Source organism: Dermacentor albipictus, chromosome 2 (assembly GCF_038994185.2).
Source record: "Dermacentor albipictus isolate Rhodes 1998 colony chromosome 2, USDA_Dalb.pri_finalv2, whole genome shotgun sequence".
Lineage (NCBI taxonomy): Eukaryota > Metazoa > Arthropoda > Arachnida > Ixodida > Ixodidae > Dermacentor > Dermacentor albipictus.
Window position 1 is genome coordinate 21,531,285 of NC_091822.1, and position 19,466 is coordinate 21,550,750.

Below are 19,466 nucleotides of genomic sequence, written 5' to 3' on the forward strand. Positions count from 1 at the left end.
CGAATGCATTAGAAACAGGCTACCTCAAACTGCGTATAAAACCTTACATTCCAAATCCTTGATGCTGCTACAAGTGTCAGAGGTTTAGTCATGCCTCTCAAAGCTGCCGAGGACGACTAACTTGTGCGAAATGTGCTACAAAAGATCACTCTGCTGACGAATGTACTGCTGAGGCCCATTGCGCGAACTGCAATGGCAGCCACCCTGCATATTCCAGATCTTGTGCAGCCTGGAAGAAAGAAAAGGAGATCATTACTATCAAAGTCAAAGAGAATATCAGTTTTCGGGAAGCACGAAAACAACTTTCACCTTCATCTGCAATAAAAACTTCGTTTGCCGAAGTGGTGTAACAGGGGGCAGCACCACAACGGACCCCAGCGGTCGCCCAAGGCAAGCGCAGCATACTGAGGCGATCGCCACCCACCCCCACGGTGGGAGCAGCTGAGGCTGCCCTGCCCTCCTCGAAATCGGCCACACCAGATACCTCTTCTAGCACTGGCACCAGCCATCGCAGCGCAGAGGCTAAGGAGGATCCATCACCCTTCGGGCTGGTGAGCCTACAGCCTTTGTCCCTCAAGGTGAAGGAAACACGACGTACACATCGCTCGTTAGAGCGAGTGTCCAGCGCTTCGCAAGAGGCTATGGACACTACCCCAAACAAGGTGGTGCAGCAACCACCTAAGAAGCGGGGGAAATGGCGGTGTAGCCATTATACTCAACAAAGGCATTGCGTGTCAACATTTACAACTACAAATGCCCCTAGAGGCAGTGGCCGTTCAAGTCGTACTTCTGAACAAACTTATTACCATCTGCTCTCTGTACATACCCCCACATTATCAGCTCCATAAACAAGAATTCTATACATTAATAGATCAATTACCCCAACCCTATTTGGTTCTAGGAGATTTAAATGCACACAGCAACCTATGGGGTGACTCTCATTCCGATGTGCCAGGTCAACTGATTGAACAGTTTCTCTTTTTTTCTGGTGCATGTCTTTTGAATAGCAAGGCACCTACATATAATACTGCACATAAAACCTATTCCTCTATATACCTCAGTATTGCATCTCCCACCCTTTTACCTGATCTTAAATGGAACGTTATTAGAAATCCATATGGGAGCGACCATTTCCCGAAAGTTCTCTCTACACTGAAGATGAATGAATGTCCCCCACAGTTTCCTCGGCGGAAAACTGATTCAGCCGACTGGGAGCAGTTTCGAAAAATTACTCTCATATCGTGGGCTGACATTTCTGCTCCAAGCCTGGACGCTGTAGTTGAATACTTCACCTTTCTTCTGATTGATGCCGCGACCAAATGTATCCCAGAAACAAAGGGATCATTGAACAAGCACCGTGTTCCGTGGTAGAACGAGGAGCGTTGTAACGCGCAAGAAGCAGAACAAAGCATGGGAGTTGCTCCGCGATTCTCCGACAGCAGAAAACCTGGTTAATTTCAAGCATGTCAAATCTCGGGGAAGGAGAACGCGCCGACAAGCTAGAAGAGGGAGTTGTCAAAAATAGATATCAGGAATTAACTCTTACACAGATAAGACAAAGGTCTGGAATAGAGTGAACAGAATAAAAGGTCGACAACCTTACTCGCTACCTTTAGTAAATACACAGGGAGATAGTATGGAAGACCAGGCGAACTTTCTAGGTGCACATTTTGAACGCATATCCAGTTCGTCGCACTATTCTGACACATTTCAAAGACAAGAAACACGAATAGAACAGCAGCCATTAGAACGAAAAAGTGCAAAAGGTGAGGTATACAATAGACCATATGGCATAGCAGAGCTTCAAGCAGCACTAAACGGCTGCAACAAACCTGCCCCAGGCTCTGATCGCATAATATATGAAATATTAAAGCACTTGCCATCTGAAACCAAAAAAACCCTTCTTTTTCTTTACAATGGTATGTGGCCCTCCGGCCAGATTCCCTCTGTCAGGAAAGAGGCCATTATAATTCCCATATTGAAACAGGGTAAGGACCCTTCCTTGGCAAACAGTTATAGGCCTATAGCATTGACAAACTGCCTATGCAAACTCTTTGAAAAGATGGTGAACAAATGCTTGCTCCACTATCTTGAAATCAACAAAATATTGGACCCATACCAATGCAGTTTCAGGGAAGGTAGATCGACAACAGACCAGCTTGTTCACATGGAAATGTACATCCAAAAAGTCTTTATCCACTAACAGCTTGTCGTATCTGTATTCCTTGATGTGGAAAAGGCATATGATACCACCTGACGCTTTGGGATCCTTCGGGATCTTTCTGGAATGGGTATTCACGGCAACTTGCTGACCATTATTGAGAGCTACCTGTCTGACAGAACGTTTTGCATTAGAGTTGGCAATGTGCAGTTTCAATCATTCATACAGGAGACAGGTGTACCGCAGGGTGGAGTGCTGAGCTGTACGCTCTTTATTGTGAAAATGAACTCCTTACATACCATCATACCTCACACACTCTTTTACTCGGTTTATGTAGACGATGTACAGATAGCTTTTAGGTTGTGCAATCCTAGCATCTGCGAGAGACAGCTACAGCTTGGCCTAAACAAACTCTCAAAGTTGTCAGAAGAAAATGGTTTTAAATTTAACCGTAAAAAAAGCATGTGTGTCCTCTTCTCAAACAAGAGAGGCATATCACTAGAACCCGCTATTGACCTTAATGGAGAACGACCATCGGTAAGCCTTGAACACAAATTTTTAGGTATTATTTTGGACACAAAACTCAATTCCTTTCCCCACTTGAAATATCTAAAGCAAAGTGCCTGAAGACTATGAACCTGCTTAAGCTACTTTCTTGAACAAACTGGGGCAGTGACAGGAGGTGTTTGCTGGGCCTGTCTAAAAGCCTTTTACAATCATGCCTTGACTACGGAGCCGTGGTGTACCAATCCGCATCGGATAGTGCTCTCAAAATTCTCGACAGAGTCCACAATCTAGGTATACGGCTGGCAACAGGTGCATTTAGGACAAGTCCTCTGGAAAGTCTGTATGTCGAGGCAAACTAATGGTCCTTACACCTACGCAGAACACATCTAGGCCTCTCCTACTTTTTAAAATGTAAATCTAATGACGAACATCCATGTCACTCAACTGTACTTGACTTGTCTTCTGCAAGACCACCGTAACCGCCCATCTGTTCGACCTCCTCTGTCTGTGCACTTAGAACAACTGGCTAATGAAACCGGTATTCAGCATCGAGAAACAGTCCTAATACGCCCACTAACCTTGCACCACCTTGGGAATGGCAGACTATCCAGTGTGATATGTCTTTCATCGCAATAACAAAACATGCACCTGAGGTGCACATACATTCACACTTTCTCCAACTCCAGGTGAAGTACTCCTGCGCGGAGTTTTATACAGATGCTTCAAAGTCTACCTATGGTGTAGCTTATGCAGCTCTCGGACCGTCATTTTAACGCGACAGCGTTAAGGAGCTCGTGTCGCAGAAAAGCCGGTGTCGTCGGTGTCGGGTGTCGGCGTTTGCGGCGTTGACCGTGAGCGATAAATCACGGCAGGCGCTTCATAAATAAAAAGCAACTTCCAAGATTGGCCCGGTGGGAATCGAACCAGGGTCTCCGGAGTGTGAGACGGAGACGCTACCACTCAGCCACGAGTTCGATGCTTCCAAGCGGTGCAAACGCGCCTCTAGTGAATGCGGTGTTGCCTTCGAAACGAGCCGTGGGAAGTTATACTGCGGTGTATATCGGTAATTATGAACATGTAACGTACAGAAGTCACAATTACACGAGTTGCGAAGTGCGTTTCCGCTGCATTTCTTCTGCGCTTTCCGCACACGCAGAGCCATCTTGCGGCAAACACAGAAGACCCCCTCCTCTCAATGTACGGCGCTGCCCCGACAGGAGGCGCGCCGCGCGCGCATTGGGACCGCTGCCAGGCGCGTCGCGGGACTCCCTCTCCCCTGACGACGCTTCGCCGTGCTCCCGGTTTAGATTACTATCTATCTCTCTGCCCGTGCCGATCACGACGTTTGGCTGGCGTAGATCATTTCCCCTCCGAGACACCGAGTTCTTTGGTTCGTTCCGTTCGCTCAGGCGCACGTTTCGTTGCCGCGCCGAACGCTGCGTTGCTCGACGCTCACCGCGTGATAGGTGGGCGCTAAGTCCGATGCGGGGCGCATCGTAAGTGATCGCTGTGCCGTAGCGCATTGTCTTATACCCCTTGGCGGGTCGACGGGAACGCTGTCGCGTCCCACTCTTGAAGGCGAAGCTTAAGCGTCCTCCAATTTTTCAACGTCCGGTGCATTAAATCTAAACACCAGCATTTTCACAGCTGAGGCATACGCGATCCTCTCTGCTGTGAAACATATAAAACAAACAGGTATAATAAAGGCTGTCATATTCACAGATTCATTAAGCGTTGTTAGTGGCATATCAAGTCTACGAAAACACAAAAACTCTATCCTTAATGAAGTCTACAACCTTCTATGCTCCGCATACATGTCGAACCAAATAATTGTTCTTTGTTGGGTGCCTGGCCATAGAGACCTAGAGGGCAACGTAGCTGCTGATGAAAGGGCTACATCTGTAGCTTTTTGTGATGCAAACATTAATATACCTGTACCATACATAGACCTTAAGCCATTATGACTATATAAACTACGGAAATATTGGCAGAGACAATGAGACACCCAGGTATCCAACAAACTGCACCTAATCAAACTAAAAATAGGGAACTGGATCTCTGAGAAAACAACAAGACACCAGGAAGTACTGCTCTCTAGATTAAGAATTGGGCACACCTATAGCACTCACTCGTATATTCTAACTGGAAATAACCCTCTGACATGCACTAGGTGTGGCAGTAGACTTACAGTCCTTCATGTTCTTGTTCAGTGCCCATTATTAGAAGAGGAGAGAAAACAGTTCTTCCCTTTCTTATACTGTCATAATATACCTTTGCACCCAGTCTTCTTTTTAGGCAATGACCATCTATTTAATTTTAAATCAGTACTCAAATTCTTAGAAGAAATGAATACCATAGAAATTATTTGGCCAGGCCAAATAATTGTTTGTTAAATTTAAAATAATTCTATATGTTCTCATAACCATCTTGTCAATGACCTGTCAATGTGTTTTAAGATTTCTCTAGAAATTAGAGCGTCAGTTATACTAACCTGTGAGACTGAATTCTAGGTGAACAAGACAAGAAAAACTAAAGCAGCGCCACCAACGTGCAACATTTAGGCCTTTGGCATTTTGAGTTCATCCTGTTCGTATTTATTCTGAAAGGCTAATGCTCTTGACTGGGGAACTCGTGATAACACATCAACATGCAAAACATTTTTCCCCCATATTGCTCCATGCACTGTAATGTAGCACATGCTGGACATATGGTTACCATTCTAAGTACTGCAAATGAATGTGCAGAATGCAGGAAAGTCTGCATCTATTGTTTTTGCACACTAATGTAAGAAGTCATCAGCGTTGCGAAATGAAGTTTGATATACCGATCAGCATGCTAACCCCTGTGCTGCCTGGCCTTGTGCATTTACAGAGCAGGTCAAAGTGCTTGCTGCATATTTTAGAGCACAGCTCTTAGACGCCCATTCCCGCGGCGAGCATCAGTCTCTTACCTTGTAACCGAGTGAAAGACGAGAGCGAACACAGAGTGCAGCGGGGATTAAAAAAAGTGGTGAGGAGAAGGGTATGGCAAAAGTGTAGTACCATGTTCAAGGAGCTTTGCAGCAATTATGGCTATGTGATAGTGCTAGAATAGTGTGTGTCATCTGTATAAAAACAAAGCACTCCAAAAACGGAGGTTGTCTATGGCAGCTGCTGTAAATCACGTCCATATGTGACCCTCTTGCGATTTCTTGATTAGCAAGCAGTCGCGCCACACTTAGCGCCATTTCCAACGTGCTGCACGAGACAGATTTTCTGCACCAGCCAATATATTGTCACAGACAAAGACGCAAGAGACTTCGGTCGACACTCTAGATCTCTTTATATATCGCTGTTCTGGCACCTTCGCCATTCTCTTCTTCTGGGAGCCACCCAACATGCCTAGCATGTGGCACCGAATCGCACCGAGTGGCTGTCAGCTGTGTCGAGGTAGTGGCATTACCCCCCTCCTTAGAAGCATCGTCTCGATGCGGAACATTGATGCACTGGAGATTGCCACGGGGATACTGTTAAGAGAGACGTAGATGGTGAGAGAGGTGTGAGACTTTGCATTCAGTGGGAGTGGTATAACTTCAATCTACAGACGTCGGCGTCGGGGACGGCGAGTGGTGCGTTCTCCTTCAGGAATCGCTTCGTATGTGACGTCGCCGAGTCGTTGAACGATCCTATAAGGTCCAAAGTAGTGGCCCAAAAGTTTCTCCGACCGACCACGCTGGCGGATCGGTGTCCACACCCATACTTTGTTGATAAGTGACGTCACGGTGATGAAGATTGTATCGGTCGGCGTAGTTGTGTTGATGGTAGCGGATACGCATTCGTGCGAGCTGACGTGCCTCTTTGGTGCATCAAGCGAATTCGGCAGCATCATTGACAACATTAGAACAGTAGGTGGGTAAGAGCATTGCGTCCAACGTTGTGACAGCTTCCCGGCCGTGCACCAAGCAAAAAGGGGTGAAGCCGGTAGTTTCTTGAACGGCAGTATTATATGCAAACATAACATATGGGAGAACATCGTCCCAGTTTTTGTGGCCGATGTCAACATACGTGGAAATCATATCAGCGATCGTTTTGTTTAGCCTTTCTGTGAGCCCATTCGTCTGGGGATGGTAAGCAGTGGCTTTGCGGTGAACGGTACCACTGAAAAGCATGATGTCTTCTGTGAACTGCGCTGTAAATGCTGTGCCCCGTTCGGTTATAAGCACTCTTGGAGCACCGTGGCGGAGTACGATACCATGTACAAAGAAGGTCGCAATATCATTAGCAGTGCCTCGTGGGAGAGCTCGGGTTTCAATGTAACGTGTAAGGTAGTCTGTGGCAGCAGCAATCCAACGGTTACCAGCCCTCAACATGGGGAATGGTCCAAGAAAATCTATGTCAACCTGCTGAAAAGGGATCCGTGGAGGATCCACGGGATGGAGAAGTCCAGTGGGACGCACGGGTGGTGTTTTGCGTCTCTGACAGTCGCGGCATGTCTTCACATATTGCTTTACGTCATGGCAAAGGTTAGGCCAGAAGTACTTTTGGTGTATGCGTGAAAACGTCCGTGCGAGTCCCAAGTGGCCCGAAGATGGCTTGTCGTGAGAGGCCCGCAGGATGTCGTCACGTAGTAAAGAAGGCACTACAAGGAGGCAGGCGGTTGCAGTCGAGTGAAAACCCAATTTGTAGAGAACGCCATCGCGGAGAAAAAAACGAGGATAACTTGCGGATGAACATGCGAGGCGGCTTTGGTAGACGGTTCTCAAGGTAGTCGATGAGAGGCCGGAGTTCTGAATCATTGCGCTGTTGCTTGCTGATGTCTGATACTGAGATAATGGACAGAAATCGTCCTCTTCATCAAAGTCGCATGGCGACGGTTGAAGTGGAGCACGTGACAGGCAGTCGGCAACCCGCCGTGGTTGCTCAGTGGCTATGGTGTTGGGCTGCTGAGCACGAGGTCGCGGGATCGAATCCCGGCCACGGCGGCCGCATTTCGATGGGGGCGAAATGCGAAAACACCCGTGTGCTTAGATTTAGGTGCACGTTAAAGAACCCCAGGTGGTCAAAATTTCCGGAGTCCTCCACTACGGCGTGCCTCATAATCAGAAAGTGGTTTTGGCACGTAAAACCCCAAATATTAAAAAAAAACTAATTATTATTTAAAGGCAGTCGGCATCGGTGTGTTTACGCCCGGACTTGAACACTATCGTCAAATCGTATTCTTGCAAGCGAAGACTCCAGCGTGCAAGACGGCCAGATGGATCCTTCAGATTGACAAGCCAGCACAATGAATGGTGATCTGTCACAACTCGAAACGATCGGCCGTACAAATATGGTCGGAACTTAGCAATTGCCCACACAGTGGCCAAGCATTCCTTCTCCGTTGTGGAATAGTTACTTTCAGCTGGAGACAAAGTGCGGCTTGCATACGCAATGACGCGTTCGGCTCCATCTTGCCACTGTACGAGGACGGCACCAAGGCCAACGTTGCTGGCATCCGTGTGCAACTCGGTGCCACCGTCTTCGTCAAAGTGTCCTAGAACAGGAGGTGTGCGCAGATGTTTCTGGAGTTCACAGAAGGCCTCTTGTTGGTTCTGCTCCCAGACAAACGGAACATTATGCTTAGTCAGCCGCTGCAAGGGTTCGGCTATCCGTGAAAAGTTTGCCACGAAGCGTCGATAATATGCACGAAGCCCTAGAAAACGGCAGAGTTCGTGTTTGTTCGAAGGTGTTGGAAACGAAGCAACAGCAATGGTTCTGTCGGTGTCTGGTCGAATGCCCTCGTAGCTGACGACATGGCCTAAAAATGAGTTTGTCATACCCGAAATGGCATTTTTCAGGCTTTAAAGACAGGCCAGCAGTACGAATTGCGTCAAGAACTGCTTGTAAGCGCTGGAGGTGCTGCTCAAAAGTTTCTGAAAACACAACGATAGTGCTACGGCACAATATGTGCGATCACGAAAGGCCAGCAGTGTGAAGACGACGACGACGCTTAGATGCTAGCGCGGGCTGTTGCCTCTTGGCCTAGCGCAGCGTATTTTCCTTGTAAATATATTTGTACATCGCTTTTCGTCTGCGTCATCCTACGTAACATATCTGGTGGAGGTGGACGTTCCCTGTACCTCGTCACGGAGCTTCGCAGTGGACGGTACGTCGAGCCTTCCTTCATGGCTCCCGGCGACGACAACCCGACTCCGCCGGCTCCGACACCTGCTGCCCCTTCGACGACCTACATCACTCTCCCCGCTACCCGTGATCCTGGCGTATTCTCGGGCCACGATGGGGAAGACGTCGATGACTGGATCAGCCTCTATGAACACGTCAGCCGCAATAACCGGTGGGACCCTACTATTATGCTCGCCAACGTAGTCTTTTACCTTGGTGGCACACCTCGAGTTTGGTATCGCACGCACGAAGATGAGCTCACCAGTTGGGATTCCCTTAAGACACAGCTTCGAGACTTGTTCGGCAACCCCTACGGTCAAAAACTTGCCGCGCAGAAGGCGCTTTCCGGCCGTGTGCAGACGTCAACAGAGCCCTATGTCACGTACATTCAGGACGTCTTGGCTCTGTGCCGCAAAGTTGACACCCACATGACTGAGTCAGACAAGGTTTCCCACATCCTCAAAGGCATTGCCGATGACGCCTTCAACTTGCTCGTTTGCAACAACGTAGCCACGGTGGATTCTGTTATAAAAGAGTGCCGCCGCCTGGAACTCGCCAAAAGCCGACGTATTGACCAGTAGTTTGCCCGTCTGCCCAACACCCCAGCGACATCTTCCTGTGCCGACGCTCCTCGTCCCAACAACACTGCCGATGTTACCAGGATCGTTTGGCGTGAGATCGAGGCCGCCTATCCGGCTGCCTTCGACTCCAGTCCCACCAACACATCTGCAGTCACGGTCTCACTGATCCAGGCAGTTGTCCGCCAGGAGTTTGAAAACATGGGTCTTCACACCATCTGCTCGGCCCATCGCCCTGATACCCGCCCGGCCCATCTGCGTCATCCTACGTAACAATATCATCTAAATAGACAAGGCGTGACTGCCACTTGAGACCTGATAGAACCGTGTCCATCATGCGCTGAAAAGTAGCAGGCGCAGAGCACAATCCGAAAGGAAGGACCTTGAATTCGTAAAGTCCGTCAGGTGTAATAAATGCGGTTTTCTCACGGTCATGCTCATCGACTTCTATTTGCCAGTAGCCGCTGCGAAGATCCATCGACGAGAAGTATCGAGCATGTCGAAGGCGGTCCAAAGAGTCGTCGATGCGGGGAAGGGGATAAACGTCCTTCTTCGTAACGTTGTTAAGCTTGCGATAGTCAACGCAAAAACGCAGTGTGCCGTCTTTCTTTTTCACCAGAACCACAGGCAACGCCCATGGACTGGTGGAGGGCTGTATGATAATGTTGGTAAGCATTTGTTGGACTTGATTTCGGATGGCGTCTTGCTCTTTACGAGAAACACGGTAGGCACATTGGCGCGCGGGTCTTTCATTGGGATTTGTAATAATTCCGTGTTTCGCAATAGGCGTTTGGTTGACCTTCGATGTTGAAGTCCACAAAAGGCTGTAAAAGGCTTCGAATGCTAGCCTGTTGTTCACCTGATAATCTAGAATTCACATCAAAATTCCTGTTGGCTGGTACCTCACAGTTAGAATCTCCATCGTGTCCTACAGTTAAACAATCGGGAAAGTCACTGACTGGCTCCAAATAGGCGATGGCAGTTCGTGGGGCGAATTGCTAGTACTCACGACTGAAATTGGTCACAAAAATCTGAGCAGTCCGTGACGACAGCTGCAAGATGCCGCGGGCTACGCAAACCTGTCGAGCCAGGAAGACTGACGGATTGCCTTCAGCGATTCCGAGATGGGGAGGATCATCGTCTGTTTCTTCGGTGATCAACGCAGTACTCCGGGGTGCTAAAGTAGCACAGTCACCCGAAACGCGTAACACCGTGGACTGTGGGTGGTAGTCGTTTGAATGAGTTGCGTGTTCGCTGGAAAAAGTGACAAGCAACTCGCGAAGGTTTATGATTGCGCCGTACTCCCGAAGAAAGTCCATGCTGAGTATGGCCTGCCTAGAGCACTCTGCCAGTATAATAAATGAACCGACAAATGTGACCTCACAAATTTGTACCCTCACAGTGCATTTGCCGATCGGCGTGAGAACATGACCGCCAGCTGTACAGAGCTTACGTCCTGGCCACGGTGTCATCACCTTGTGAAGTGCAGAAACCAGTTGTCCGCTCATGACAGAATAATCGTCACCAGTATCGACAAGAGCGGTTACTGGGTGGTTATGTACAGAAACGAGTGTGCCGGCTGAAACAGGTTCACGGTTTTCGAAGGAAGGTGTCGAAGGTACGCAGTCGTCGTTGTCGTTATCGTCGTTGACGCCATCGTCGGGGTGTCGCAGCAGAGGATCTTTCGAAGTGCATTGGACAGCGGCCCCACCCCCGGAGGTCGCTGTTCTTAGTTTCCCCGACTTGGGCTCATGGGTCAGTTGCCCACGGAAGCGGAGAACAAAGTGTAGCGGCTAGGTGACGCCGATCGTCGAGGAGGGGGTGATCGTGACTGGCGCCTCTGTGGAGACGGAGATCGGCTCGTTGGCAGCGACTGTTCAACCAATGGGAACTGCCCGTACGGCGACGAAGGTTGACTGGCCAGATATTGCTGGATTTCTCTCAGGCACTCTCCCTCATGTGGGCGACAAGTGCCAGGGTGATAGCCCTGGAGTCCTCTTCTTTGGTAGTAGCAGGCACGGTACAAGTGGCCCGCTTCGCCACAGTGGAAGCAGAGTGGCTGATAGTCAGGTGTGCGCCACACGTCTGACTTTCGCGTATTGATTCGGGGGCTCGTGGACCTGTACATATTTGTACGTGAAGCTTGGCCCTGGAGGTGGCACAGCGGTTCTTCAGAAGAAGGCGGGTTACGATGGTTCCCGGGTTGCGCAGGTAGCCTCAGTGCTTGCGCATAAGTCAGTACGGGGATGGCTTCAGGTCTGGTTTGCACGAATGGCTGTGCCCCCTGGCGGACTTCTTTGCGGACGATATCTGTGAGGGATGTTACGGTCGGTTGAAATTGCACTCCCTGTAGTTGATCGAGCTCCTCACGCACGACACTACGTACAAGCTCTCGAAACTCATCGGTGTCATAGGGCAACGAGAGAGAAGATGCTGATCCCAGGCTGATTTGGCGATCGTAGACCGAGGAGAGTTGCTGAAGGGCTCGCTCCATTGTTGTCACCTCACTGACGAACTCAGCTACTGTAGCTGGAGGCCTTCACATCAGTCCAGCAAACAGCTGTTCTTTCACTGCACGCATCAGCAGGTGTACTTTCTTCGCTTCTGTCATGCCAGGGTCAGCACGCTTGAAAAGCCGCGACATGTCCTCTACGAACATGGCTACGCTTTCGTTCGGCCTTTTAACCCTATTCTGAAGGGCTTGCCCGTCTGGAAACCCCGGCTGGAAAGAAGATCCTGGTGGTTCTTGGGATCAACCCTATCCTCATGGAAGAGTGGCAATATGAAATTTCAGAAGATCAAAGGAACAACATACGAGTTGCACCGTTTCCTCGTAACGTTAATCCTCAACACAACGTAGGCAGACACAGGGCAAGAGCCCTCGCCCTCCTCAAGCGTACCAAGGACGATCCCTACTCGGCATGTTTTGTCGACGCCGCCCAATATGGACAGTCGTCTAACTTCGCTATTGCCCTCGTTGACCACAACGGACAGATAGTGAATGCAGCTTCCCTGAAGTGCTCAACACCAACCAGAGCGGAGCAGGTTGCAGTTGCTATAGCACTCCTAGACAACAGCAGATCACAAATCTTCACTGATTCGAGATCGGCGGTCAAGGCTTTCACTTCAGGATCCATCGCTGAGGAGGCTCACAAGATTCTCAAGAACAAGATCATCTCTCCGCACACCATCACGTGGTTTCCGGCTCACCTCGAACCCCAGCTTGACTCGTTTCCCAATCTCAATGACATTGCCCACTCCCAAGCGCATGCACTAACCCACCGCGCGGGAGCAGGATCAAGCTCAGACTCTGGGGTCCTCGAGTTTCGGGACACTCTCACTACTTTCAACGATTGCAATTGTTTGCAATCGCCATCGGTCTATACACGTGTCAGCTATCCTTTGAACGATTCGGATGCATTTTGTTTGCCCATTTTATTCGTTTTTCATGTAAACGTATCTTCATTTGGTTGATAAGCACATGTATATTAACTGTACTGACACCATGCAATGTATTCTGATGAAGGCCGGACCCCGGCCGAAACGTCAATAAACCGCTTCATACGTGCGTCTTCTACTTCACTGTGAATATTTACCCGGACCAGAACTGCTTTTTTTCTGGTATGTTGGAACAATGGTTCCGGAGAAAACCGCGTTGAAGCACTTCTACTGGAAGTACCCAAAGAGAGCTCCATCAGTGACCGTTGTAGGTGACTCCCAGACGAAGCATATTTACCAGTACTTCGATCCTGCCGTGAACGAAACGCCAGCGTTTGTGTCTCAGTGCGGTGCATCAATCAGTGACGTACCAGCACTATTGGATTTCGTCCCCCAGAACACCACAACAATCGTTCTTTATGTAGGCACCATCGACCTAGCTCGAGTATCAGCCCGAAAAGCTTTCCAAAGTTACTGTGAAGTCATCTATCACATCGCCAAGGAACGTCCTGAAATCACCAGAATCTATGCCACTCTCATACTACCAAGGACCAGGAACCGCCGACGAGGGTACCCCAGCGCCACATTTGTTCGCTGCTTTAACCAAGAAGCATGTTATTTCGACACCCTGTTGAAACAATTCTGCAGTCGCTCCCGACTAGTATTCTTCCTGGACCATGGGTTCGAATGGCTGCCCCCGCACTGCGTGCTCGCAGCTGATGGTTTACACCCGAACTTCGAAGGCGTCTCACTCATGGCCTGTCACATTCGGCACCTCTGTTACAAGCCGTCCAGTGCTATGTACCATTCTTGGTTAGACAGTGCTCCCAGGAATCCACCTCAGCACTGCACTAAGGAACCGAGCATTGAAGGCCCATCTTCTGACCCGGCGCTATTGATAGGACAGACAACGAATGGTAGTCCCTCTCAAAAGGAGTCATCACCCTACAATCGAAAGACACAGGTCCATCGCAAGAAGGCTGCTTCAAGGAACCGCAAGAAGGCTGCTTCAAAGAATCGCCCAAAGAACGCCGCAGTGATAGCTCCGTCAGCTGAACAGTCGCCTTCAGCACAGGACGCTACAAGTTCCTCCCCGAAAGGTCCCCGCTACGAGTTTCGCAGAGCCCACACGAAACCCATGGATGATGCACCGGCAAATTGACTAAAGGCTGTGTCTCCGGGTAACAATATTTCTTACCTCTGTTCGCATGAATATCTAAGGCTAAGGAAGGTTACAGAAAAAAGAATTCGCAATGCTCTACATATAGATACGCTAAATACCTACCTAGCTGCGGCTGTTGCACCAAAGTATTGTTGTAAAACCAGCTCTGTCGGACATGTCTGAGCGCAATACTATAGCTAGATGGGATAACATACTAACAAATGCTTCACTACAACTCACCCATGTCGTGTTAGATCACTATCGTTCTTCCAGTAAGAAATTCATGAACCAAGAAAGTCAAACAGCTGCGAGCTTAAACTTGTCCTCTAGCCAATCCGCCGCGTTAGAGGCATTCGCAACCAAAAAACGGGATGAAATCTACACAGTGAAAGCCAAGACACTGTCCCGTGACGGTTTTGTGTGCCCTTCTGGAATCCAGAACAAAGTATTCAACTCTGCCCCTTTTCAAACCAAACCTCTAGAAGTACACTCCGGCACTTCTTCATCATGCTCTGTTAGTAGGTTTGCCCATCAGGAGCTGAATAATATTGTTAATATTTCGGACATTCAGCTAACAACTGAGGAGTGCAGTGTTCTACGTCGTGGTCTTAATTTTTGTCCAGCAACAGGTGGACACAATGAATTTCAACTACTGAAAGATTTGGATAATTTCGCCCGTAACTTACGCTTGCGCGAATACTTCCATGACCTCTCCAATTCAAGTGATTCAAAACACGTGTTACCCTCTGGCAAGCACTGGGTCCCTCCCACACAGCGCGATAGATTTTTGGACATGTATATCAAAGCAGTACAACGAGACGTTCTGCAACTGTATCAAAAACAAGCACCCTTCCGCCGTAATTTGCCCGCCAGCGAAATGAAAGCACTAGATACCCTGTCCTTTCGCAAAGGCATCATCATTAAGCCTGCTGACAAAGGTGGTGCCGTTGTCATAATGAACAAGTCCGATTACGCCGCAGAGGCCCACAGACAGCTAGCAGACGCGACGTTCTATAAACGCCTTGATCATGACCCCACTGAGCAATATAAATCTCTGATCAAAAGCACAGTGCTAGATCTTGTCAAGAAGAAAAAGGTGCCTGACAATGCGCTTCATTCTCTAATTCCACTAAGTCCTGTTGCTGGTCGTTTCTACCTTTTACCTAAAATACATAAGATAAACAACCCAGGTCGTCCCATCATTTCTGGTATAGGTACAGTCACAGAAAATTTGTCCAGCTATGTAGATTCCCTGATTAGTAATATCCCAGCTACGTTTGCCTCTTACATAAGAGACACTACCCACTTCCTGTCGGATATAATTGATCTCATTATTCCTCAACGTTCTCTTTTGGTCACACTTGATGTAGCATCTTTGTATACTAACATTCCACATTCTGATGGCATCATGGCAGTCGTCAATTGCTACGAATGTGTATCACCCGAGAAACTCATCGATAGCGACAGATTGGCAACTTTGCTAGCCCTTATTTTGGAACTAAATAACTTCGAATTTGAAGGACAGCACTATGTGCAAGTTAGTGGGACGTCTATGGGTACGCGAATTGGCCTGAACTACGCCAATATATTTATGGGTCAGCTAGAAGATAAATTTTTGCTAACCAAGACGTTAAAACCTTTTTACTACAAACGTTACATTGATGATGCTTTTCTGATTTGGCGTGGGGATTTGGCATGGGGAACAGGAACTGCTTTCTTTCATATCTGACTTTAACAATGCCCATCCATCTATATCATTTTCTCACACGTATTCTGCATCTACTATTAACGTCCTTGACGTCAGCGTTTCAGTGCTAAATGATAGACTATCTACTGCCCTATACAAAAAGCCGACAGATAGATGTCAATATTTACACTTCGATAGCAGTTACGTTAAACATTGCAAGACCAGCATTCCTTATAGCCAAGCCTTACGTTTTAAAAGAATTTGTTCTGAGCAATCAGAGTTTCAAAAGAATTGTGGTACCCTAAAAAACGCTTTAGCCAAACAAAATTACCCACCACAATTGATTGACGATGCAATAAAACACGCAGACGTGCATGACCGAAGGACGCTTCTTTGCATTAAGAACAGACCGACTCCCTCACCCCAGGCAAATCTTGTCCTAACCCACACTGCGTTAGTCTCAAATGTTTCGCATGTATTAAAGAAACACCACAATATTCTAATGCAAAGTGAACGCCTCAAAAACATATTCTCTGATCCGCCTAAAGCAGTATACTGTAAAGCTAGAAATATTCGAGATATACTAGCATCGTCATCTAAGACTGACTGCCCTGATGCCATCGGATGCCATCCTTGTTGAAAACCGCGATGTAAAGTATGCCCCTACATGGTCACATCGCAACAGGTTACTAGTACGTCTTCAAACTTTTGTTTAAAAATCAAAGGCGATTTCGACTGTGACACAAAAAACGTAATATACATGCTTGAATGTACGCTCTGCAAAAAACGGTACGTCGGACAAACAGAAGGGCCTTTCAAATTCCGCTTTAACAATCATAAATCTCACGCTAACACGTTGCCGAACCTGCCCATCTCAAGACACGTACATCTTCCTGACCACTCATTTGATAAACTGAGAGTCACATTGCTCGAATCTGGATTTCGCTCAAATTATGATAGAGAAGCCCGCGAATCCTTCCTTATCTACAAGTTTGATACCGTCGCGTGTGGTATGAATGAATGTGTAGGAAAATTGAGTTGCCTGTCTTTGTAGCCCGTCACTTGTCCCTTCTTCTACTAGTACGTCGCTATTCCCCCTTTTTCTGTGTCTGTGTTTGCTTGATAACATAGCACATATTGGGCACATATCGACGTTTTGTTGTCACGTGGCGATTGGTTTTTACAATTCATTTCGGTCCGTTTTTATGCTTTGTATTTTAGATTATATGTTTGCAATCGCCATCGGTCTATACACGTGTCAGCTATCCTTTGAACGATTCGGATGCATTTTGTTCGCCCATTTTATTCGTTTTTCATGTAAACGTATCTTCATTTGGTTGATAAGCACATGTATATTAACTGTACTGACACCATGCAATGTATTCTGATGAAGGCCGGACCCCGGCCGAAACGTCAATAAACAGCTTCATATGCGCGTCTACTTCACTGTATATATATATATATATATATATATATATATATATATATATCATTGTTATACACACGAAGTCAAATCTAGCTTTCTTTGTACAAGTTCAGATGTGAGTTCATGCTTGAATGTTCCTTCTGTAATAAACAATATATTGTTGAAACGGGATAATCAGTGAACATCAGACTAAACGGACATTGCGCGGACACAGCTAAAAAGCTTGACAAAGCCATCGCCGAGCATTTCAAGTACCAGGTCATAACTTTGATCAACTTAATCTCTACATCTTAGTCATGTTATCGTTCTGAACAAGAAAAAAAAAATACAGAGAATCATACCTTATCAATAAGTTCAAGACATTGCCACCAATAGGCATAAACATTTCAAAGGGAGCTTTAGAATCTATTAGCTATGCTGAATTTCAAGCTATAGGCAACAAGCACTTCGTATTTTTTTTTCATTTCTTTCAGTTTCTTTTATTTAGTTATTTATTTATTCCATTTAAATGTTTTTTATTCTTTTAGTCCCATGTTTTCTTTTCTTTCTAACTTATTCTTCAATTTCTATATACATATATATTGATACAAGGCAGAAACATTTAAACAACGCGAGCAGGTTCGTTCGCCCCCTCAAGACGACAACGGCGCATTGGAGGAAAAGACGAAGAAATAATGGCACGTGTTTTCGCCGCACGCACTCGCATCGCAGGTGGCCGTTGTCGGCGTCTACAAGAAGACAAGGTGAAGTGACGCTCGAGAGAGAAGAAGAAGGCCTTCCTGATCTTCCGTTTAGAACGCGGCAGTGCTTTTTTTATTTACCGGCAGGGCACAAGTTCGCCCACAATAAATAGTTTTATCTCAATTCCCTTAACTGTCCGTTACAATTCTGGTGGAGGTGCGGCGTAATGATTTCCAGCCCAATTCGAGTTGGAGAAAGCACTGCCGCATTCTAAACTTTTTTTTCGTCACATCTGCTCTTTGTGCTGCACGTCAAATATAATGGAATGGGCAGAGATTTAAGGTTAAATGGGACCGTGCTTACTATTCAGAAGATATTTCTTCGTCTTTTCCTCTAATGCGCTGTTGTCGTCTTGAGGGGGCGAACGAACCTGCTTGCGTTGTTTAAATGTTTCTGCCTTGTATCAATATATATATATATATATATTTTACAAGCATCGCTTTCTGCTAGTCCTTCTATTATCCCTTTCAGAAACATGATAGCCCACAACCACCAGACACGGCTGTTGACACGTGATTTACAGACGGTCGTCTCCTTGGCTTTGTGCACAGCACTCCTTTATTCTCAATTCGACACTCTTGCCGCTAACACACCTTCGCTCATTGCCACACCCATCCGCCTTATGCCCTCTCCCCTTTAGAAGAACCCCACCTATATATACTGTGCTGAGGAAAGCATATGTCGTCTTGAAGAAGACAAGTCCACTTGGCAAAACCTTGGCTCTCTTCACCTTGTTCTCATTTTGCTCACCGTCTCGAATTTCCATCGCCCGCCTTCCCACTGTTTTCCTTGGATTTCAGCACTTGCCATGTTACACACCACTCTGCGAGCAGCAATGAAATGTGTTTAGCGTAGACACCATGAATTGCACTGCTACAAGTCTTGCATGTTGCAGCTGCTGTGGTGGCCTTGATAAATCTAAACTGCCTACTAAAGGGGAGGTGGGATCCAGACCACTGGATGCCTAATTCACAAAGTTTTGGACCCTTGTTCTAGAGTTTTGTAGGGTAAGGAAATTGGTACCTAGGGAGGTGGAATGGAGAGATGAAATTTTCACTTGGCTGACACAAGGCTTGGAGAGGCCCTGCTATAGAAATAGTAATAGGCTGCTGCTGGTTCTTATGGCAGCATGTCAAACATTTGGCTGAGTAGTTGATGCTGCTGTATACCAATGATGACAACATATTTAACAGGGCACAAGGAGGACATGCAGCTGCCGTGTGAATCCCATTGGTGCTGCTGGCTGGGAAGGCACGGCATTATTACACCATGGCTCCCTCATCAAGCTGGGCTGTCTCCAGTTTGTCTTCAGTGTCACCAAGAACGTCGATTAGGCAAGGTAGACCTTGTACAGAATGCGACCTTTTCAATAAACTCCATGCAACAGCAGTCCTCTCATTTGGATGTTTGAGCCATTTTTGCATGTTCTTTTTGAGACATTTACATGTACACCCATTAAAGGGCAACTGTAGCGAAATTTCAGTTTAGTTAAATTGGTTAGGTATGGATGAGTAGTAATTTACTAGTCAAGCAACTGTGGCAATGATGCAGGGCTGGGAACTGTCTAATTCTTTTAAATAAGTTAAAACTTCGATATGACGAACTTTAGTGTAGCTTCTTGTCTGT

At 47.2% G+C, this 19,466-nt stretch overlaps 1 protein-coding gene across 4 annotated transcripts in view; it reads left to right on the top strand.

The window, feature by feature from the left end:
• LOC135897949 (PHD finger protein 12) overlaps window positions 1-19,466 on the top strand; it is a 172,957-nt gene that overhangs the window by 119,990 nt on the left and 33,501 nt on the right. For 2 of the 4 annotated variants that reach the window (XM_065426662.2, XM_065426659.2), the window contains one exon: window positions 19,034-19,238. The exons of 1 other annotated variant lie outside the window; for it this stretch is intronic. In XM_065426662.2, the coding sequence (XP_065282734.1) occupies window positions 19,034-19,174 (141 nt within the window). In that variant the 3' untranslated portion in view covers window positions 19,175-19,238. Of the gene's footprint in view, window positions 1-19,033; window positions 19,239-19,466 lie in introns of those variants that run through there. One more of the 4 variants, XM_065426660.2, reaches the window with a different exon arrangement.